Here is a 24,617-nt window from a genome sequence, read left to right as displayed (position 1 = left end):
TCACATAGCATGTTTTTTGAAATTTATCTATATTAGTGTACATATTAATGGTTTGTTCTCTTTTTATCTATGAATTGTGTTCCACTGTATGAATAGAGTGGTTTGTTCATTCATTCACAATGTACCTTTGGAAAAGTTTCCAATTATTGGCTATTAGTAATAAAGCAGCTATAAACAGTGAAGTGAAAGCCTGCATAAACATGTGGATATTGGTTGTCTTTTCTTTGGGATAAATACCTAAGAGAGAGATTGTTAGGTCATATATTAACTGAATTTTTAATTTGTAAGAAACTGCCAAACTGTTTTCCAAAGCAGATGTGAATTTTATCTTCTTTGAGTAATTTGTAAAAGTTCCAGTTGCTCTATATCCTTGCCAACAAATAGTATTGTCAGCCTTTTTAATTTTACCCAGTCTAGTAGATATAAAGTAGTACCTTATTGTGGTTTTAATTTGGATTTGGTTTAGACTGTATATTAATAGTTTCTATGTTAGTATAATGATTGGCATATTTGATTTTCAACAGAATCCAATTGTTACATGAGGTTTGATGAATAACAATGTTGAGCATCTTTGTGTATGCTTACTGACCATTTACATATCCTCTTTGTGAAGCGTCTATTCAAGCATTTGCTCATTTTTATTGAGTTGTTTGTTGTGTTGCAGGTACATTTTATATATTTTGACTATACATCTTTTGTTAGGCATGTATATTGTGAATATTCTCATAGATTCTGTGGTTTGGCTTTTCATTTTCTTAATGGTGTCTTTTAGAAAACAGGCAGTTGTAACTTCGATAACATCTAATTTATCATTTTTTATGGTGAATACTTTTCTGTGTCCTTTCTAGTAATCTTTTCAGTCCCAAAACAGAAAAGCTTTTTTTATTTTCTTGTAGAAGTTTTATAGTTTTAGCTTTTCTGTTTAGGTCCATGACAGATTTCAAAGTAATTTTGTGTACAGTTTAAGATTAATATTGAGGTATATGTTTTTAATGTGGATATCTACTTATTCCAGTGTCATTTTTTGAAAAGACTCTCTTTTCTCAATAAAACAGAATTGACTCCTATGCTTTAAAAAAAGTTGACCACACATGGAAGGTCTACTCTGAATTCTCTATTCTGTGCTATTGATCTGTATGTCAACTTTTATGCCAATACCATACTAGGTTGAATTGCTATAGATTTCTTGTCTTTTTTTTTTTTTAAGACTAGTCACGTGAAACAGTGGAAGTGGAGAAGAAACAAACAAAAAAATCTGTAACTGGTTGTGATCAATTAGTTGTAAACACCACTGCACTCAGAGCCAGCCTATTGTGAGTCTTAAGATAATGAAAGTCCCTCTGGCCGGGTGCGGTGGCTCACGCCTGTAATCCCAGCACTTTGGGAGGCTGAGGCGGGCAGATCACGAGGTCAGGAGATCGAGACCATGCTGGCTAATACAGTGAAACCCCGTCTCTACTAAAAATTACAAAAAATTAGCCAGGCATGGTGGCGGGTGTCTGCAGTCCCAGCTACTCAGGAGGCTGAATGGCGTGAACCCAGGAGGCGGAGCTTGCAGTGAGCTGAGATTGCGCCACTGCACTCCAGCCTGGGTGACGGAATGAGACTCTGTCTAAAAAAAAAAAGTCCCTCTAACTCCGGTGTGTCTCAAAATAGTTTTAGCTGTCTATTAATATGTCCTTCGCATTTTCACATAAATTTTAGAATAAAGTTGACGATTTAATTTTAAAAGAAGAGGGGACTGCTGTAATGGTGACTGGCACGTCATTCAATCTACGGATACATTTACGGAGAATGGACTTCTTAACAATATTTAATTTTCCAAACCATGCATATGGTGTATCTATTTATTTCAGTCTTCTTTAATTTCTCTTATCAATTATTTGAAGATTTCAATGTGGCTGTATTATACATCTGTTAGATTCTAAGTGTTTAGTGTTTTACCTTTTTTGGTGTACTATGAAAGGAATTTTTTACTTCATTCTTCAATTGTATGTTGTTAGTGCAAATAAAACAATTGAGTTTTATATGGTGATCTTGCATTCTGAGAACTTGCTAACTTCATTTAATATTTCTAAGTGTTTTTTAGAAGATTTCTTAGGAATAATCAATTAAAAATAGAAAAAAAATTCTTATTCCTTTAACATTTTGCACCTTTTATTTCTTTTAGTTGCCTTATTGCACTGGCTATTACTCCATGGGATAACAAGTAGAAGTGATGACAGTAGATACTTTTGCCTTATTCCTGATCTACAAAAAGGAAAAACTTCAGTCTTTCACCATTAAGCATAATATTAACTTTGGATTTTTCATGGATGTCTTTATCAGGGTGAGGAAGTTTCCTTTTTTCTATTACCCTGAATGTCTTTACCTTGAATATGTGCTGAATTTTATCAAATCTTTTTCTGCATTTACTGAGATGGCTATATGATGTTTCATCTTTATTTGGTTAATGTGGTCAATAACACTGTAATTTTCAAACATTAAGCCAAGTTTGCAACCATTAAATGAACTCTACTAACTCTACTGGCTATCATGTATGACGTATACTTTTTAAATATATTAATGAATTTGATTTGCCAATACTTTATTGAGGAGTTTTGAATCTACAGTCATGAGGAACAGTTGATCTCTGATTTTTATTTTTTCTGAGACAGAGTCTTGCTCTGTGGCCCAGGCTGTAATGCAGTGGCACGATCTCACTGCAACCTCTGCCTCCTGGGTTCAAGAGATTCTCTTGCCTCAGCTTCCCAAGTAGCTCAGATTACAGGCGCACACCACCATGCATGGCTAATTTTTGTATTTTTAGTAGAGACAGGGTTTCACCATGTTGGCCAGGCTGGTCTTGAACTCCTAACCTCAAGTGACATCCACCTCGGCATCCCAAAGTTCTGGGATTACAGGTGTGAGCCACCACACCTGGCCCAATTTTTTTCTTATTTAAGTCAGATATTGGTATCAGGGTTATACTGGTCTCATAAGATAATTTTGTTAAGCACTCCCTTATCTATGTTCTAAAAAAGCTTATGTATAGTTGGCATTATTTCTCATTTCATACATGATAGAATTTACTAATAAAACCACTTGGGCCTTGAGTCTTCTTTGTAGAATGGTTATTTTTTATTACAAATTCAATTTGTTTAGTGGACATATGGCTATTCCAAATGTCCATTTCTTATTGGGTCACTTTCGAGAATTTGTATTTTTCAAGAAATTTGTCAATTTTATCTAGTTGCTAAATCAGCAACATTTGTTCCTAATATTTTTAATTTTCTTATTACACTCTGAGGGATATGTAGTGACATCCCTTCTATTTGTATTACGTGATATTGGTAATTTATATTTCTCTGGGTATTTCTTGATTCATCCTTTTGGGGTTTATCAATTTTATTAATCTTTCCAATGATGAATTTTGGCTTTGTTAATATTTGTTTCTCTATCATAGGTTTCTGCACTGATTTTTTTTTCCTTCTACTTATTTTGGGTTTAAACTTGTTTTGGGTTTAATTTACTCCTCTTTCTGTAGCTCTTTAAGTGGAAATTTACATGAAAAATTGTAAACTTTCCTTCTCTTCTAAAACAGGCATTTAAAGCTACAAATTTCTCTCTACGCCCTGCCTTTGCTGTATCTCACAAATTCTGAAGTGTATTTTTATTATCATTCAACTCAAAATATTTTCTTATTCCCTTATGATTTCTTCTTTCAGCCATGGGTTACACAGGTGCTACTTATTTCCAAATATTTGAAAATGTTTAAAATATTTTAGTTGTTGATTTTTCATTTAATTCCACTATGGCCATAGAATATACGCTGCAACATAAAAATCTTTGAATCTTTAGTGAGATTTGTTTTATGGCCTAGAATATGTCTACTTTGATGAGCATTCCATACACACATGAAAAGAATGTTTATTCCACAGTTGTTGAGTATGTCTAGTAAATGTGAATGAGCTCAACTTGGCTGACAGTGTGCTCAGATCTTCCATATCCCAACTGAATTTCTGTCTACTTGATCTATTCATTACTGAGAGAATAGTGATAAAATCTCCAACTAACTTTTTCCATTGGTTGTCAGATTTTGCCACATAAATTTTGAAGCTCTTAGATGAATATGTATGTGATTATGTCTTCCTAATTCTTTTGTGATTCATAAATGTCCCTCTGTCTCTTATAAAACTGTCTTAAACTCCACTTTTTCTGAAATTAATATAGCCATACCACCTTTCTTGCTATACACCTGGTATATCGCTTTCCATACTTTTATGTTCAGTTTATACATGTTTAAAGTACATCTCATAGATAGCGCATACTTGTGTCTTGCATTCTTATCTAATCTGATCTCTGACCTTCAATTGGAACATTTTACATTTAATGCTATTTACATTTACGTATCATGCAATTACTGCCTTGGTGTGTTTAAGTCTCCCACCTTGCTATGTGTTTTCCATTTGTCCCTTCTATTTATTTGTTTTGTTGCTTATTTCATTGGCATTTTATTTCTATGTGTTTCTTAGGGATTTTTAAAATTTGTTTTTAGTGTTCCTCCAGAGCTAACGATGTGTTCTTATCAGAGTTTACTCAGTGTCAAAATTGCACTACTTCACCCTTGACACTACTTCCTTCCTCACACTTCCCACCTGATACTTTTCATTTGGCACATCTGTTCTCACACTTCATTCTTTACATATCACTAACCTAATAGCTTTACAACAGTATAATTCCATTAATCCACTTCCCCCAACCTTTGTGTTTTTTCATATATTTACTTCTACATATATTATAGAGCCCAGAAATTTACATTTTACATAATAATGCTATTATTCTTGTTCTAAACAGTTACCTTTTTAAGGAAATTACGAGGCAATAAAAGTCTTTATATGTACCCATTATTTGCCATTGCTGGCACTCCTTTTCTTTCCCCTCTCTGTGGGTTTGGTTTCCATTTTGTATCATTCTCCATCAGCCTGAAAAAGGCCTTTAGCATTTTTTGGTTTTGCAGGGGTCTGCTGGATCCAACTTCTCTCGGCTTCAATTTACATGAAATCAAGTGTCTTAAAAACCCAAGTTTTTAAGGGGCATTTTCTCCGGATACAAAATTTTGAATTGGCAGGATTCCCTCACCACACCTTCCCACCCCATCAGCACTTTGAAAGACATTTTCATTGTTGTCTGCATTCCATGATTTCTGGTAAGTCAGCACACATTCTTATCATCATTCTCTTGTGTATATCTTTTTTCCCCCTGACTGCTTTCAAGGTTTTTTGTTTTCCGCGGTCCGACAATGATATGTCTAGGCGAGACTTTCTTGGTATTTATCTTTCACTGAGTTCAATGATTTTCTTGGATGAGTAAGTAAATGTTTTTTCATCAAATTTGGGAAAATATGGGATTAAATATATATATATACACACACGCACGTATTTCCTGCCCCGTTCTTTATTCTCTTTTTAGAACTCCCATAATACATATATTAGACCAGTTGATATTTTCCACATGTTCCTGAGGTTCTGTTTATCTTTCTTTTGCCATCTTCCATCTGCTGTGAAGCCCATCCAGTGAATTTTTCACTTACATAATTTTCTAAAATTTCCATTTGGTTTCTTTTAATGGTTTTAATTTCTCTCCCATGATTTTCTTTCAATTATATAAACATATATTGTCTGTTAGCTGCTTTAAAGTATTTGCTAAATCCAACATTTAGGTCATATCTACTTATTACTTTTTTCAACTATAGTCCTGTAACTTTGCTTACCTAGTAATTTTCTACTGTGTCCTGGACATTGTTAGTGATACCTTATAGAGACTCTGGATTCTGTTATCTTCTTTCTGAAGCATGTTGATTCTTGTTCTAGTAGGCAGTCCAGTTACTGGCTAGTCACCTTTAAATTATGTACGTCTTGTCCTGTGCTTTGTTATGGAGGGCACGTAGAAGTCCAAGATGTTTCCCAAACACCTCTGACTAGGCCTCTGACTTGGCAGAAATCAACCCCCAGAATATGTCTCCCTTGCAGATCTTGTCATGACTTGGTTTCAGGCTTTTTTAGGATGGGTGCAGAGCTGTGGTCTTCAACTGGAGATGATTTTCCTCCCCTGGTGACATTTGGCAATATCTGAAGACATTTTGAGTTGCCACAAGTGGGGTGGGGGGCACTACAGGCATTTAGGAGGTAAAGGCCAAGGAAGCCGGTAAACATCCTACAACACACAGGATAGCTCCACACAACAAAGAATTATCTGGTTTACAGTATCCATAGGGCCAAGACTGAAAAATGCTGGTAAGCCTTACTCCAGGCCATGGTCCTTACTCCTGACTAGGGGATTAACAAGGTTCTAATGAGGCCCTCCTCTCTACCTGAAAGGAACCTCCAGTGATTTTCAGCACTGCTTGATATCTAATGTCTCTCGTAAACTGCTCTCTGATAGGCCTCGTGTAGTCTTGCTCTGCAGATGCTATTTCTTGATGGGAAAGTTTATAACATCACATTGCAAGGGAATGAGCAGAGCAATAAGAATTTTTACAATGTAGCCACTTCTGCTTTTAGAGCTAATCATTTTTAGTTCATATCATTTTCATAATGCAAACCTTCATTTTCTTTTGAGCACTGAATTTAATGTAGGCTCTTGAAAACCTGTCCTCATTATATTTTTATAACATGTATTTGGCAATGTTTACAAGTAATTTTGTTGAGTATCAGATTCTTAAATTCAAAAGGTAGTTTAATCTGAAGATACCAAAAGCTATACTTATACATGCTGGCCATATATCTTAAATTTTACTTTGTTAAAAATTAACTTACATATATGGATGTGAATATTGTTTCTGGCATGGAAACCTGACCCTTTCATTATGTTTCACTAAGATCTTTATATTTTTACCCATACTATTGGCTCTCCTACTAAGGGATTTTAATGACAGCACTTTGTAAATAAGGAATCAATGCATAAGGAATAAAGTAAAAGACTGAAGACAAAAACTTGTAACTTTCCCAAAGGAGTTTTATGACAAGGTAATGTGAATGAAATAGATACACGACCCTACTTGAATCAAAGAGTATATCAAGGCCCACCGCAGGCATGTTTTGTCTCAAGTGCTACAGAGCTGCTCTACCCCACTGCCTTCTCACCAATGCCAATCTCTCCTCCCTCCTAACAGTCAGGCCCCAACTTAGGTGCAATCAATAAAGGATACTGTTGTCATCCATCCACTGTCTTTCTAATCCATAAACTGAGTTCTTTCATTCCCTCTCTTCATTTTCATAATGTACTACATAATTAAAACTACTATACTCACACTAGAAATTACACTTCCTCACTTTGTTTGGAATCTACTACCCCACCTAGTAAAACAACTGTTTTGGAGTATTAAAAAATCAAGACATTCTGATATGGGTAAGCAGAGATCAAGTAAACGGACCAATAGTTGGCATAAACAATATGATGGTTATATCTGAATACTAATTTGTTTATTGCATTAATTTGACCTTCATGTCTTTACCATATTGTTTTTCTTTTCTGAGCAGACTACGAAGTTAGATATTCAGGTGACTTTCCACAAGTATTCAGTATTGTTTCCCTTTGGTCTTGTTTGTAAATTCAAGGAAAACAATGCCAATTAGACTCGCATTTACTTTGCTTTGTTCAGTGTAAAATGAAAGTACTCAATTTCTACTTGATTAGAATGGCTAAGCCTACCAAGCTAGAAATGTGGAAGGTAATTTGAATATTCATAATCCATACTCAATAAAAGAAAATTAGCTATGTCAAAAATATACATAAATATGAGTAATAATTGAAACCCAGTAAACATGTAAGAAAACTATTTTGCAAAGATAAATACTCAGTGTTCATCATTTTCATGCTCTCCCATGGTAGGTGGCTGCCTGCAAAAGAGCTGTATTAATGAGCAGGATCAATTTGTTTTTGTTTTTGTTTTTTGAGAGATCCATGTTATTCTTTAGGCTGCCATTCATTTTAAGTGTGTATATTTAAATGAAGCAAGAGTCAGCAATTTTGTTATAAGGAAAATATGGCATCCTATAGCTAAGTATCTTGAATACCTAACCTCTGCTTATTTTACCCTTTTAATTACCACATGATGCTTTGATTTTAAATGAAACAAAATATCTGTTTTCCAAAAAAGATTACAAAATGAGTACTTTGTTTTAGGGTTCATATTTATTTTCCAAATACTTTTATTGATCTTACAGAATAGTGTCTTGGTCTCTCTATTGCATTCAACAACACCAAAAATCTACAACGCTGGTGTCAACAGCAATAATTACTAAAAATTGAGCAAGCAATTTACAACTATCTGCAATTATGGAAAATGGATTCAAAAGGCATCTGTCGCAATAATAACAGTATTTATGTGTGTTAAGACACAAAAAGCCAACATAACTTTAGTACCTCAGGCATTTTTCTAATTGTGATATGTATACAAATTTTGGAAATTGAGGAGTACATTGACCAGTCACCAATAATCATGAAAAAGAAAATATATATAAGTGCCTATTTAGCTAATAGTATGTTTAACTCTAGCTTGACATTGTGTGATACTATAATCCCTTACAAAGCATTAGAAATCAGTCACATTTGCCTCAAGCTTTTTTTTAAACAGAAGAATAATCTGATGAAGATGCCCTTATTCCAGAAACTGAGGTCATTACTATCTTTGCTCGAAACATTTTAGAAGAGTTGGTGAACAAAAAGAACACCCAATCTTAGTCTACTGGATGAACAGCGACATCTAGTGGTCATTGTATCCCTAAACAAATGCCTTAAAAGCATAAACTCAAGTATCCATGAAATATGTGAAATTGCCACTATCTTTAATGTATTTCCAAAGAAACTGTACAAGGAAATTATAAACACATTCTATAAAGATTCCCTATGATTCAGGAATAATATAAATTGAAGGAAAAGTTAACCATGGACTTCTAATTTTTATTCTTAACAACCTTTTCACAGGTAAATATCCTTCAGAGATTTTTATAAAAATCCAATTTTTATTTCTTCACGACTCAGTTCTTGTTTCTAAGAGTGACATAAAGAACTCAAACACTATGAACTAATGAATAATAAGTTCTATGGCTCTTATGAGTACATGGATTGGTATGTACCAGCAACAGATTCAGACACTCCATATGATGACACACTAATGTGCAAATTTAAAATGTTACTACTTAAAAAGCTGCTACTCAATTATTGTCTGATTGAGTTTACTCTGGAGGTCTTAGTAATCTTTTGTAAATCGGGAACATATAGTTCATCAAGGTTTTCTAATATAACTAGGTCACGAAATAGAATTACAGTCCATCAAAATAGAATTAAAGAATCATTTTACCATCAAAAAGTCATTGCTTCCTAGGTATGCCTTTCCTATTAATGATAAAGTTAGTACATTCTTTGGCTACTGTTGTTCACAGGGACCTCGGCACATCATCTCTATGCCTGCTACCCACCAGACACCACAAATGGCTCCTAAGGCCTTCACGGCCAGCTCCAAGGTGCCTTCTTGTGACCATGAAAGACTTTTTCTGAGCACAAACCATTTGCTGCAGTTTCATGGTTATTCATGGGACACACTGGGACTGTCCCTTCCAGATGAACTGAGGTATCCTCCCCAAATCCCTTAAACATACATGAATGAATACAGGTATGCATCACTATCTATCCTTTTAATTCATCTTCCCTAGATTAACTGCCAAGTGCTAAGACTAGACCTTTCTAACAAGTTTTTGTTAATATCATAAACAGATGAAAGATCTGGACAACAATTTTTGTGTTAACACACCAGCCTCCCCAAATGAAGAATGAACATATTTGGTGCTCCCAGGTTATCAAAATACCCACTACCCAGCCATATGACATGCTAGTGATTAGCTGGGACATTCACATAAATGCCACTTACGTGCACGAAGAGGGCTATAGAGGTCACCCTTTCTACCTCCCACTGGACATGACCATCCAGAGGAATGGTATCTCAAAGGCACCATCTAAAACAGTAAGGAACCATTATCACTTGGTAATTCAAATTGCGGACCATCTGAAATGGTAAGGAATCATCTTAATATCACTTAAGACTTTTACATAAATGCTAGGCAGATGTGTTCCAATGAGCATCACATTTCCAAGTATATAAGCACTTAATCTTACTAAAGCAATGTGTGTGATTCATAAGCATTTAAAATTAACACTGATGTCAAATGAGATGCTATACATATAAAGCCTGGGGTTCTCTCCAGCCCACTATCCCCAGTGATTCCCTAGTCCTCTCCTAAGAGTTCTCAATTACAGGAGTGTATGTGTGGGCAGTGGCCACAAGTAACTAAATGTGAGGTTTACCAATGGGACAGACAGTCATGAATTTTGGAGGCACCCAAAGTTTACTTTCTATTGCTCTACCCTATACAGACTTCATTCTCTCATTTTTCCTTCTCTTATCTCTTTGCCTTCCTATCTCTGCCTGGAGCTGGCAGTTGTAGAATGAAGCAATTTTGTGTCCTATTGCTATCTAAACCCCTGTATTGTGTAACAAAGATGACTTCTGAATTTTAGGAAAAAATACTGCTAACTACTCAATAAGACAGACTCAGAGAGCTATCGGCAATCATAAGGTCTAGCTAAATGCTTGGATGAGCTGCCACCATAAGATCCCAACAAACCTAGAAATAATTTGGTCTGGGTCTAAATGCTAATATCATGCTGCCAAGCCTCTTTCTGAAAAGCATAAAAGCAAAATATCCCACTCCTGCAAGCAAACCAACCACAAGGGTCGTGCCAAGAACTTTTGGGGCCCTTTTCTTGGCCACCCGGAATGCTGTTGGCAGCACTGCAGAGATTAATATATTGTTGACATGTCCTAAAACCTTGTTAAATGTTTTTCTCTTCAAGACACGCTCGTAATAGGTTTCCAAGTTTGGTCGCTTTCCGTTTCCCCAGTTTCTCCTTGCAAACCCCAGGAACTTCAGTCGATGCAATGTGACAGCAAGTGAGACGTCTGCCAGGGTGAAGGATTCACCGCAGAGCCAAGGTTGCTGGCCCTCTTCTAATTAGAGAAAGGGACATAGAGAATTAGAGGCAAGCACTCTACAGACAAACTCCAGCTGGTATCAGTGGTCTCAGCCTTAAGAGTGAGTGTGAGTATACCAAAAGATGAAGGGCATTATATGTATTTATTTTTCTTGACAGCCACACTCAGAGAGTAATTTCATGCTTTAAAAAAAAAAAAGTCCATGCAAATGTATCCTAGGCCAAAGGAGACTTGCTTGACGTCTGTCAGCCATCCAGGTCCCTATGTAAGACTGCAGCCACTTGAGCTTATCACTTTATAAAGGACACTAAGGGGTTGGGAGCCTCCAAGTTGGTTAAAAGACCCTTCTTGTTTATAAAAACAGTTCTGCTTTAGAGAAATTCATAAAGCTGAGTCTGAAACATCACTCAGTGGCTACTGCTCTTAGTCACTTAAAGCAGAAGAGCTTTTGTGACAGGTAACATAGTCTTCAACTCTAGTCAGAGTAGCATAAATGGCCCACGTGTATACACCTATGTCTTAACCTTGAAGCCAGTTCACTGGCACGTGCATGCTTACCAGCCAGTTTACAGATGCCCATGTGCTGGCCCCCTTATTACACTTTAGACTGGAGGCTGTTTCCCTGCCTAAGGAAAAAACTAGAGGGAACATTCAAGCAATTACTTAAGTTATTCAACCAAACTAATTACTATAATTACAAATCTGTATAACAGTTAGGTAAAAATCTCCCAAGCATAATTGAAATTATGCAGAAAAATCCTTCATGTAGATGCAGACTACTTCACGTAGATAAGTTACAATTAGACACCTGGGTTTTTCCGGGTGCCATATCATTGTTGCTATCATAATTAAAACTGCCCATGAATAACAATAATGAAAAGCAGATTACAGAACATTTTTGGTGAGACCTAAGAATGTTCCCATGAATGATACTCATGTTGAAAAGAGAAAAAGAGTACAAATGAGAACCTACCTGGGGTTTCTTCATTTCTTCTTTGCAATTCAGTTTCAACCTGATCCAAGACTTTCTCCAACTCATCAAGAATTTTCTTCAAATACTTGACATTGTCATGATCGAGTAGCTTTGACTAATCAACCACCAAAAAATAAAATAAAACAAAACAAAACAGATTATTTACACCTTTTAAAAAAACAAATCTAGGTAAAGCAAAGCAGATACAAACTCTTACAGAGTTCAGCCTGTTTATTTTAGACAACGGGAAGAAATAGAAAAACTCAGGAAAAAAAAAAAGAGCTAAGTTGAAAGGAAATATCCCATCTCTGAAAATGCCGCAGGAGCAGACCCACCACCCACTGGCAGCTCCTATGAGGCCAGGTGACCAGAGAAGGCAAAGAATGGGAGGGACACGAAGAGCTGTCTGCCAAGCCCAACTCAGGAAAAGAATTGCAGCAGCTGTAATTGAAAGAGCAGCTGAAAGGTCAGGGATGAGAAAGAAGTCCAAGTAAAGGAGTTAAAGGGCAACTGGAGAATCAGTCAAGTGACTGTGAGTGCAGGTGTTTCTTCTGAGGAGCTCGTTTAGCTAAGATAGGATAAAGGAAGGTGGGAAGTTGGGGAAAGTTAGGAGTGCTGCCGTTTTCTACACTTTTAATATGAGAGAAGCTTGCATGTGTTGCTGGGCTCAGGGAAGGAATCAACAGAAGGAGAAAGGCTGACCATAAAGCATGCTCCTCAGGGGGCAAAGCGAGTCAGTGTGACACATGGAGGGATGTAGGTCTAGTGAGGACTTCCAGTGGTGGAATACCTGAAATGACAGATTCTAGAATATGTTATGAACTTCCTTTGCATTTCATAACTTTTTTGGCAACTAGCATGCTCAATATCTGTTTGTTAAGCACTTGTCATCAAGTTTGAATATCAAGTCTAATAAAAAGTTCTTTCTAAAAGGAGAACATAAGCCAAAGGTAACATGTGTACTAGTAAATTGCAATATTTAAAAGACAATATTCTAGAAATAGCGGTACTTTACAAAAAGAAGAACATTTACTCCATGCAGTGTGTGTCAACTGAGGACAGCTGATTGACTTACTTTAAGTCGTTTCTGTTTTGCAATGTATGCTTCTTGTAAATCTGGGTTTTCTTCAGCAAGTTTCTTCAGCTCAGACTCTGTGTTTCCAATTTGGCCTGATAATAAAAACATTTTGGAAACAGAAAATTACTTTCTCCCTCCTACACCAGAAACAAGAAGCAGAGAAACTCAATGGCAAGAGCATGAGCTCTGGGGCTCATGCCCTGCTCCTCTGCCTTGGGCTTACCCTGTCTGTGCCTCAGTTTCCTCATCTTTCAAATGGAACCATAAGAGTATCTGCCATGCAGGGTGAAGACTAAATGAGAAGCTTCATGGGAAGCACTTAGAGCAAGGCCCAGCACTTTAGAATGCTCAGTGCAGGCTTGCTGCTCTGCCTTCCTCTACCTTTCAAGCTTTCTATAATGAACTCCTACATGAAGGGAGGAAAAAGGCTTATTTTTAAAAAATATTGACTGTAGGTCATAGAATTATACTGAAAACTCTTGTTTCACATCATATAAAGGGTACTTATGAAGAGGAGGAGGAGGAATAAGAGGAAAGAGAAGCAGGAAGAGAGGGCAGTGGAGAAGAAAAAGGTAAAGAAGGGAGAAAAAGGAAGTGGTGACAAGGAAGGAAGGGAGAGAAGAGGAGAGGAAAAGGAGGGGTATCAAAAAGGAAAAAAAGAATAATAATAATAAAGGTGAGTATCATATAATGGGGAAAAATGGTTTCTGGATTTAGAAGATCTGAGTTTGAGTGTTTCTGACCAACATTTCCAAAGTGTGACCACTGCCACCACCTGTCCCTTCTTATCCCCAATTATCTGTGCTATAAAGCACACCTCCTGTTCCACAGATCATGCACTGACTCTATCCTCATGACAGGAGGAAGGCAGAAAGCTGGATGTCACAACTCAATCCCAATAAATCTCCTATCACTGAACAGAGACAGAGTAATAGTTAGACACCCTCTAGTCCAGTTTGCTCACATAATGAAACAACAATTAAGGACCAGAAACATGAACTCAACTGCCCATAATCCTAGGCAGATCCCAGCTTTTCAGATTCTTAGTCCATCTGTTCATGAGAATATGTTATATTCTTTACTTTTCCATAATCCACTCTTTTGAGTTTTACCCAAGCTTGGTCCTAAAAGCCAAGAGTTGATAAATCAGGTCCTATAGACAACAAATGTCCAACTGAGCAAGTGAAGCACAGATTAATACGACTGGTTCATGGATCGATCCATAACATGCACATCCATGAAGCAAACTCAACAACGCTATTCCCAATCTTCTTTTAGTGACCATGAGACATGCTAGGTCTCAGAATGAATTAAAAGAAAGTGTCAGACAGAATTCCAGGTCTTTAAAATGTTTACATACTACGAATCCTTGTAGTTGCATAAGCCGGGATCATGGAGTCCACAGTTAACTCAGGATGTAAAATACAGCCATGTGTATAGGCATCCATTGGCAAGGAGTCAAGCAGCTCTCGGTAATGTTGTACCCGTGGGTAATACATGCTTCCTTTATCAGGCATTAATCTGGGTGTTCTTTCTAAAATACGCACATACAAATATTGAAGAAAATGTTACAAATGAGTTGTTACCCTCAAAAGCAAAACAAAAACACTAACCACTCATTAACATTTTCAACATATCTGTATATTCAAAGAACGTTGTCTCCTCGCCGCAGACATTCAAAGTTTGAAATGGCCTGATGCACCAGACAAGATACCAAACCATAATCACACTGGTATTCTCTCATTTCTCCACCCTGCAAACTGCACTCAGCCTTCAAGGCCCAATTATTTATGCCATTTATTCCATGAAGCATTCCCTAACCTCCTACAACTGCCAACATCTGACTGGCTCACATGTGCCATCTTCTATACATCCATAACATATTATACACACTCTATTACAGCCCTTATCACACTGTAATTCATTGCATCTTTTTACCCCATGACTGTCTTCAGGGAAAGGAACCTGCATTCCAGAGTCTAGCACAGTTCTCCACACACTTAAGGCCCTCAAAGTTTGGTTAATTGAATGAGGACTCATTATGGGAAGATAATCATGGGTTACTCTTTTCTAGGTGCCAACCAACATCAAGAGTGACCCTACTGACACATGTGAATGTGAAATGACAATCTATATGGAACAGGAAAGGCCTTTGCTCAAATATCACAGGTGCACTTTCCTCAGGAATTTCTAACAATTATCTCTAGAAAGTGGGTTCTACATACATCCTTATTTGCTAGTTAAAATCCAGACTGTAGAGTCCTTGAGGGCAGGGACCATGTACTGCTCTCTGTTAAATCCCCAGTGCCCAGTATAATGTTTGACATGTAGTAGGTGTTTAATAAATTATAATGAATACATTCCAAAATTTCCAGTTATTACATAGATTACTTGAGCTGGAGAAGCGCTGCAGTAGTTAACACGTATACTGAGAAACAAGGGCTGAAAATTTCTCACAAGATCCCACAGCTAATTAGAAGCAGAACTAAAGTCATCTGATTCCTAATGTAATGCTCTCTTTGATTATACCATCATAACATCTTCAAAGGATTTTAATTTCAGAGACTATCCAAAAAGAATAAAGTGAAGGATACAACCCAAAGGTCGGGACTATGTCCCTTCAGAATCTCTTCCTACCTCTGGCTCTCAAACTGTCCCTAAAAAATGTCAGGTCTAATAACTATCACAATTTCAAAGTATTAAGATATCTGCAATAACTTAACCATGAACATATCTGTGATTTCTATTGGATTTCAAAGCCGCAGGCACTCCTGATATTGCCATGGATTGTGCCTACATTGCTAATGGAAGGAAATAATTGCTTTAAATATTAGAGCTACAATTATTCCCCATCCAAGATCTCAAATATCCTGAATTCTATTCATAAACCCCTAAGGGCGACAGTTCTCACACTATGGTCTGAGGATCCCTGGGTTTTCCTAAAACACGTTTGGGGGATTTACAAAGTCAAGATGTTTTTATAGAAATACTAAGACATTAATTACTTTTTCACTCTTACTGTCTCTCTCAAGCATACAGTAGAAGTTTCCAGAGGCTACAGGAAACATGACACTATCACTCTGACAGCTAGTGGGATTGTGCTTAAGTAGGCTAATAGTTTAAGTTTTCTCAGTTTTGTTTTCTAAATGGTAAATATTGATAGCCATGATCCACATTAAAAAAATGCTCTCTCATGTCCTCAAAGACAAAGGGGTGTAGAGACCAAGAAGTTTAAGAACTAATGCTTTAGGGGTCCAAGAACCTCAGGCTAATAATCATAAATAGTACATTTTCAAATGCTTCCCAAAAGGTCAAAGTAATGGCTGGTGGCTCTGGCTGCTTTCTGGTGCCAGGCCCTGGGGCTTGTCTCCAGAACAGCATACCATTTCCTTCCTAGAAAAGTGAATGAGAGTAGGAAAAACAATGCCTAATTGCTTTCTGGGGAAGATCCATCAGGCCAAGCCCAAATTCTTCAAGGAGGACAAATGTTTAAATCCATGAAAATAATTTTCTTGTACTCAGTGTGCCGTTACTATCTAACTATTTCCTGAAGCACTCTGTCAGAGCACCCACTGAACCCAAGTTATCTTCCCATCTTTCTTTCTTCGTGAGTGTCAACCATGCCCTGTCCAGTATCACAGGGGCACTGTGCTGCCATCCTCCTCCTCAAACCGAAGCACAGCAGTATCTGCTGCTTCTGATAAAAGAATTTTTCAAAGGACAACTGGGAATTTCTTTTGAATTATAGAGGAGATCTTCCCTCTCAATCCCATCCTATTTTATTTTCCAGTCCTTTCGTAAAGCACCTTTATCAAAATACTAAAAGCAAGAATTTTTTTCTCAGTAATCTACCTCAACCAGGAGTGGGAAAGCAACATAAGGCATACCGGGGCAGGATAGAAAATTAGGGAGTTTTAAGAAGCAGGCAATGAGAGGAGGTGCCAGCATTGGGGAGTGGGATTGCAATAGTGGAAATCAGGCTTGGTATTAAGCTGGAAGAACAAATAAGTTGGCACAAGACCCGACTTTCTGGAAGAACTGAGTAGGGGACAAGTTTTATATTACACATAAATTTAGGCAGCAAATTATAAACCAGCAGATAGATATAAAGCAGAAAGATCTGATAAACAGCAGAGGAAACCAAAAGAAGCAAAAAATAAAATTAGAAACAATAAAAGCATTATGCAGCCATGTAATAGAGACAAACGGGTCTGTACATTCTCAAGTCCCTGTAATGCTGAGTAAAATAACAATGGCTCTGAGCCTTTTTTTTTTTAATTACATTTGGTTTTCCCAAGAGTAAAAAAATAAAAAGAAATTAGGGGCTTAAAGGCACAAGTTTTCATTATTTTACTAAATTCACTACTCTGGTTACCCATGTTTCCTAGCAAAGGCAGATAAAGGAGGCATTATTATGCCTTGTTTTCAAGAAAGACTCCCCTAGGTCTATTTGTATAATTTTCAAGTCTCCCTTACTAGCTCAATGGAAACAGATTATATTTCATTCCTCACTCTAGCCCTTTGCTGTTTATTTTACTTAGACTGTATAGTGATTGCATCAGTACATAATATGCATAGCACAGCTGAACAATATTGTACCCTTCAACTAGTCACACACTAGGCTATTAAAAATATATAATAATGGGCTGGGTGTGGTGGCTCATGCCTGCAATCCCAGCACTTTGGAAGGCCAAGGCGGGCAGATCACGAGCTCAGGAGATCAAGAGACCATCCCGCCAACATGGTCAAACCCCATCTCTACTAAAATACAAAAAATTAGCCAGGTGTGGTGGTGCATGCCTGTAGTCCCAGCTACTCGGGAGGCTGAGGCAGGGGAATCCCTTGACCCTGCGAGGCAGATGTTGCAGTGAGCAGAGATCATGCCACTGCTCTTCAGCCTGGAGACACAGCGAGACTGTCTCAAATATATAGAGATATATAAATATATATCTACACACACACACACACACACACAATAGTGTTAAACAATTAAGTTATGACCTGAGGCAAAAGATATGATTGCAAACTGATTACAATTCAATACTGTCACAACTCTGGAACTAGAAAGAGCAAATCTAAATACAGATGAGGGGGGAAAAAAAAAAGACCTGGTGTCAAATTATATCAGTTCACTGTATGCATCCAGGATTTTGAGACAAATTTATAGCATTATTGTCAAAATTTTATGTTTAACTACTTTTAACTGGTATTATAGTTAAGACTTTTAACAGAAACATTTGTAATAATGGAAGCAAAAACTCCTTTATCAAACAGTTCCAATTGTTAGATACACATAATATAGAAAGAGGGCCTCTGAATTTTAATACCCCCCACTTGTCTGCTAAAATTGGACAAATCACAAAGAGAAAAAAAGTTACTCTTTAAAGCAACTTTTACTGACACAATAAAGACTGATATTCTTTTCCATGCTATATGGTATATTTTCTCCATACTTTGTGCTAATCTGCAATTTCAGTCTATGTGCTAAAAGGCCTATAGTCAACTATACACAAGAGCCTTTTCTTGATGAACATGAAGATAAATGTTAATTGGTAATTCCTTAAATAACTATTTTTAATATAACAGTGATACCAGAATTAACATTCTTTTTTAAATGTTACATTTGATGAAATTCAAATGTAATATTTAGATATATTTTACAGATAATATTTTATCTATAAATTTAGATATCCTAATAAGATTTATGTGATTTTAATATCATACTAGAATAGTTTATTTCCAAACTAAATTATATTTCCTAAGAATAAATTATATACCTAGACATAAGACACGAACGTGATGTTCAAGGAACTGTTGTATTAAATTACAAAAATCCATTATTCTCGATTCCACGTTACCAGAGTTACTTGGTAGTAATACATATGTTCTAATATTTTATAGTTATTTCATGTATTTTTGATTAGTAGCCAAGTTAAATTTTAAAGAGGTTATGAGTACAATAGCTAGATTGAAAAATCCATATTTGTGCATACATTCACCTTGTCCCATCCATTCTTCCTCAGTTTACCTAGTTTGCTTGCTCTCATACCTCATCTAGCTTTATCAGTTGCTTGCTATAAAATAACTATTCTTCACCACATGCCCAGACTGAAAGAGGCATCATGTACATGAAAGAGTCTATAAAACTGGACAGTAATAGCACATGTATATGTTAAGAACAGATTTGGAATTATCACCAAATTTATAGAAAGAAATTACCTTTGAAGACTAGCAAGCTTCTAATGATTTCAGATCTTTAAAGTATCTCTGAAGTATCCCGGGACCCTACACCCAATTAATACCCAATAAATGGTTACTGAAAGAATAAATGAAGAGACAGCTCTTGGCCAGCTCTTAGTTTAGCAGCCGTAACTGAATACTTCTAAATTTCTCATTTGACCCAAGTTTTGCCCTCAGGAACATCATTCATGTCTATACCATTCTTCCGTATGACTGCTTTCCAATAAAAAAAAATCAAACATAGCCATTATCCAACAGATATTCACTATTTCAGACTATGAATTGAAAAGGATTGCCTCAGCTATCAAACTACCAATTATTTAATGAACTATCCCAAAAGTACAAAGATATAAATATGTAACTATAAACACAAAAAAGTTGAGAAATGTCTCCAGATCAGCAAGTCATCATTTTTGGCATAATCCCCACTGGATCGATAACAGGGGACAGCAAATAACAGTGAAGGACATACTAGTTCACTACATTCTGTTCTTTAGAGGAATGGTTACACTTACAGTCTCCTGTCATGACCATGGGCAACTGCACACCTCATGAAATCCACCCACTTATTCTATCTCATCAACATTCCTCAAAGTTACATCCATAATTGGACAAAATGCCAACTATTCCAAACAGCTCAGAATGCAGAGAGTTACAACTCACCCTGTTCTCAATAAAATCTATAATTTTCAAAGAACCTGAAATCACACTAGCCATTTAACATTGGTAACTTACTATCTATTAACCAGGTGCCCTATTCTTTTGGAATGCAGCGGGTTTTTTAAATCAAAAGCCTGATACCCATTTTCCTCATACTCATTTTACATTTAGTCTTGTTAAACTTTATCTTATTTTTCCATTTTGTTGTATTTCCATAAGAAATATTTTATAAGCTAGTCATCATTTTGACTATCTTTTCTGTCATTCACAAATGTAATCTTATTTCTTCTATGTCTTTATTCAAATCATTGACTTGTTAGGCTCAAGTCAAAACAGAAGCCTACAAGAACATTACAATGGATTCCTGTCCAGGCTAACATCTGTTTCAATAATTCACTCATTTTAATCATTCAAAATATTTATTAAGCACCTATTAAGAAACATTCACTGTATAAGGCATTGGGGATAGTTTTTAATAAGATACACTGTTCCCAACCTCATGGTACATACAGTGGTGTACAATTCAAACATTTAAAATAAAGTATAAAAACAATTATAAGTAAAATGAGAGTCTACAGTTGAAGAGGTAATCTGGTATGAGAAATCTATAAATTAATATTCTTTAATATGGTAGTTTATTCATCTGCAAATGTGCATTACAATCCTCTAGCTATATTTGCGCCTTTATTCCACAAGGGTATATGTAACGTAATCTCAAATGTTCTACTTAAATCAAGATATACTATACCTAGAACCATGCCTGGCACATAACAGACAGTTTTTTAAAAGTGTTAGGGACATTCTCCAGCAGTGTAAAACTTAAACTGGTTCCTTTCACTGAGATACACAAAAATTTTAAACATATTTAAATAACTTTTCACAATCTATTCTAGATTTCTGCCAGATTTAAAGACAGTAATTTACACCAGTGCTTACTTAACTAAACACTAATTTATAGCAGTACTCTCAAACATTATGTACATATGAATCACTTGGGGCTCTTGTTAAAACAAAGATTCTAATTTGATAGATCTGCAGAGAGGCCTAAGGTTCTGCATTTCTAACAAGCTCCCAGGTGATGCCAGTGCTGCTGGTGAATGGGAACATACAGTAAGTAGCAAGGATTGGTAGAATTCACTTTTCCCTGTCTTTGACAATAGGATGTTTGTCTATGTTGTCTTTCATTCCCCATGAGTTCTTAAAGTATCTTAATTGTGATAACACTTTTTAAAACTTCAGTACTCTGAGATAAACTTCTTCTTGACCTTGATTTATGTAACAGCCTTGATTTATATAAACTATTGTTCTCTTGCTGTCTTCCTATCTACCATAAGTTTTGGGTACCTTAATCGTTTTTTCGTCCTTCCCAATTGATTGAAAGACATTCAACAAGTTAGTGGCAGCGTCAGACTAAAAGCTAGGACTCTTGATTGCTGAGTTACAATAATATTTCAACCAGAATTAAAGTCTGCGGTTTCCGTATTTCCATCCTGTCACAGCCTACAGTGCCTTCTCTTCTAATTCAATAAATAGTAATCAAAAGAAGTTAGCATTTCCTTTGTTTGGTTATTTAAATACAACTTAGCAGGACACAGAACATATTTCTGCTTTGTTATGATTCTGTACTAAAAGCAAAAGAGAAAGACTAAGGAAAATTGTAAGAAAACCTAATAATTGGTAACATTACTATGTTGTAAATATAATTTATATCACTGAATTTCTTAGAGGAAAAACAGTGTAAGGAGTGGAGGGAGGAGGGAAATGATGATAGTAGAAGCAGTTCAAGCAATGCTACCAAAAAACTTAAATGGGATTTTCCATTTAGAATACCTTTTTAAAGTTTTTGATCATTTAAAATAGAATTATTAACACAATTATTTTGTTTTGTTCAATTATAATTACATCTCCCAAGAAATACAAATTATTAACAGACTTATCCATTTCCAAAAAGCTCAAGATTAAGAAAAATTGTCTTAAATGAACTAGTCGTCATTTTCAGTACAGTCCCCAGCATATTAATTAACAAGGAATAGCAAATAAAGATGAAAAGAAAGTACCTCATTAAATGTTTTGGTTTAAGCCAAAGCTACCTTTAATTAAAACCTCCAATCACAATCCTAGGGGACTAGCACTTAGATTAAGAACAGGTGTAGCCCATTGCTAATCTAATTCCCTGGGCTTTCCCGCCCCACTGCCCACCATCTAGGCCTCATACTCATTTTCCTTCTAAGTACCCGAGACTTTTTTTTGTCCTAGTAATTTCCTTTGTCAGCTTCCTGTAGTTTGGGGCTAGGCTCTGCTTTCACCCTACCCTATTAACATCAACATAACCGGTAGCAGATGAAACGTAACAATCTCACACAGCCTTTTTAGAAGAGCATTCAGCTGGAAGCTCTGAGCCCCCTGTTCTGCTCTCAACAATGTCCGTTGTGATCAGCTGTGTAATCTTGGGTAGATCCTTGAAGCTACCGTTCACCTCAAAGGATTACTATTAGGAACAAGCAAGACAATGTGTAAGTGACAAGGACTACAGGGAGACAGTCAGTATAGTATGAAGGCTTTGGAGACCAAAGACTCTGCCATACAATAGCTATATTACTTTGGGCAACCCTGTTGCTTTCTCCTCATGTACATAATGGGAATAACTTGTCTCAGATAGATTCTTCTGAAGACAACATAGTATAGAAATTATAAAATGTCTGACACATAATAAGCTGTCAATAAATGATTTACCTAAATGTACTATACAAATTTAAGCCCTATAATTCCTTAGTAAATATATAAAATTCAAACAATTCAGAAGTGACTGGGGCAAAGAACTCAGGTATACTAACATCCTATTCTCCTTTAAGATTTGTTGCTCTTTTTCCCCCCTTGTTTTTAAGGTGAAACCATTTGGTTTATTCGATGAAATTGTCATAATGCACATTTAGAATATTATGAATTTAAGGCTAAGAAATCTCCAACACAAACCACACATCTGCAGTTTTATGCAAGCGAATTTTTTTTAAGTTTCAACATTAGCATTTGTACTTTGAATGAAATTCTTTTAAATAGCATTATACAAGCTTATACAAAATTTGTTATCGACCTATTTGTGCGCTTATGGAAATGGAAAAGGTTTTTAATCCCAAACCACCATCATGACACAAGAGAAAGAGAGGAGAGAGAGAAAAAGAGAAAGGGAACACATAGTTGTGTTGAAAGTAAATCCAAGAAATCACAAGTAGCCTTAACATTACCATCCAGGAAAGTCTGTTCAAGATAATCAATGATCTGAGTGGCCTCACAAATTATGTTTTCCCCGTGGATAAGGACAGGCACTTCTCCAGTTGAGTTCAAACGCATAAACCAAGGCTCATTGTGCTCACTCAAGGGCAGACTTACATCATGTTCCTCGCACTTCAATGCCTTTTCAGCAATTACCAAGCGCACCTGGAAGAGTTCACACTGGTTACTACAACACGTGTAAGCTTTCAATTAAATGACTTCCCTGGACACCGCTAAGCAACCTTTCTGGCCTTCCCTGTGTTACTGACATTTTCAACAGTCGTTTTAACAATTCCTATTCCTGGAATTAACAAGTACAGAACAATATTCAACAAATTAAGAGAAGAACACAAAATAAGTAATGAAATGATTCTTACTGTATTCATTAAACAGTCACCCTCCTCATCACCACCACTTTCTTGGTGTCCTAAACCTGATTATGCGCCCTCCCCAGACAAGAACCTGACATGTAGGTACATCAGTTCTTGCTGAAGAAAGTGAATGCGAGAGAGCAGAAGAGATCGCAGACGATAAGGGTGCACGAAGGCACCTCCCTCTGCCTCTCTCCGAAGCCCAGCAGGCAAGGCCTCCAGGCTAAATACTGAAAATGATGCTTTTTTTGTCGCATTTCGCGAGAGGCAGAGCCTGGGTCATAGCCACATAAGATTATCTCAGACCGGTTCTCCCCGCTCCCCACCGGGGCGCATCCTGGAGGGAGGGCCTGCCCAGGGTCAGGACGCTGGAGGCGGGTTTCTAGGTGGAACGGATTCTCTAGGCGGGAACCAGCAGGAGCTGTCCCAGTGCTGAAGCCCGATCCGCGCCACCCTCCGCCGCCAAGGCCTGTACCTTTTGAGAGCTGAAGGAATGCGTCCAGTGGTACAGAATAAGCTTAACCTCCGCGTCGGCCTTGCCTTCCGCCCTCAAGGGCGGGCTCCCTCTCTGCTCCTCCTGCCTCCCAGCCATCTCGGGGTAAGAGAGCGCGGGAGGGCCCGGCCTGTCCGCCCTGGGCTTCTGCCTCCCACACTGCCCCGCAAGGCGTTTCCGGGTTTTGAGCCTTGCCTGCCGGAAGGAGGGCGCGCGGCCCGCTGGGAAATGTAGTTCCGCCGGCGGCTGAGTCTGCGAAAACGCTTGGTCTGCGCCCGGAAAGCCCCTGGCAAGCCCCCGAGTGCACCTGGGAGGTGCAATTGAACGGTTGTTTTTTGTTTTTTGTCTTTTTTAGAAGAAAAACATCAAAAATATGAGACCCTGGTTATGAAGGGCCGTAAGGAAAAATGGTGATAGCAAATTACTCTTCGGTTTGGAGGTTGCTCAGGTATAAAAGCAGCAATTTCCCAAGATACTTAGGGTTGCACTTAGAGCCTGTT

General features: G+C 37.0%; 1 protein-coding gene across 3 annotated transcripts; it reads right to left on the bottom strand.

Annotated features, from left to right (window-relative positions):
- Positions 1 to 8,153: 8,153 nt before the first annotated feature.
- On the bottom strand, positions 8,154 to 24,293 carry GDAP1 (ganglioside induced differentiation associated protein 1). 3 transcript variants are annotated; one of them, XM_008000916.3, is made up of 6 exons: positions 24,100 to 24,292; positions 23,226 to 23,418; positions 14,444 to 14,617; positions 13,081 to 13,175; positions 12,006 to 12,120; positions 8,154 to 11,047 (listed from the first exon to the last, which is right to left on the bottom strand). In XM_008000916.3, the coding sequence occupies exons 1-6, from the start codon at positions 24,214 to 24,216 to the stop codon at positions 10,665 to 10,667; spliced, it is 1,077 nt and encodes a 358-aa protein (XP_007999107.1). In that variant the 5' UTR covers positions 24,217 to 24,292; the 3' UTR covers positions 8,154 to 10,664. The 3 variants fall into 3 exon arrangements, with proteins under 3 accessions (XP_007999107.1, XP_037856305.1, XP_007999110.1); XM_038000377.2 differs by having other exon boundaries at positions 23,371 to 23,418; positions 24,100 to 24,275; XM_008000919.3 differs by lacking the exon at positions 14,444 to 14,617 and having other exon boundaries at positions 24,100 to 24,293.
- Between the last annotated feature and the right edge of the window lie 324 nt (positions 24,294 to 24,617).

The sequence above is a fragment of the Chlorocebus sabaeus genome, chromosome 8 (genome assembly GCF_047675955.1).
Source record: "Chlorocebus sabaeus isolate Y175 chromosome 8, mChlSab1.0.hap1, whole genome shotgun sequence".
In the NCBI taxonomy this organism is placed as follows: domain Eukaryota; kingdom Metazoa; phylum Chordata; class Mammalia; order Primates; family Cercopithecidae; genus Chlorocebus; species Chlorocebus sabaeus.
The sequence above is the reverse complement of the archived record's forward strand: the minus strand, read 5'-3'. Positions and strand labels throughout refer to the sequence as shown.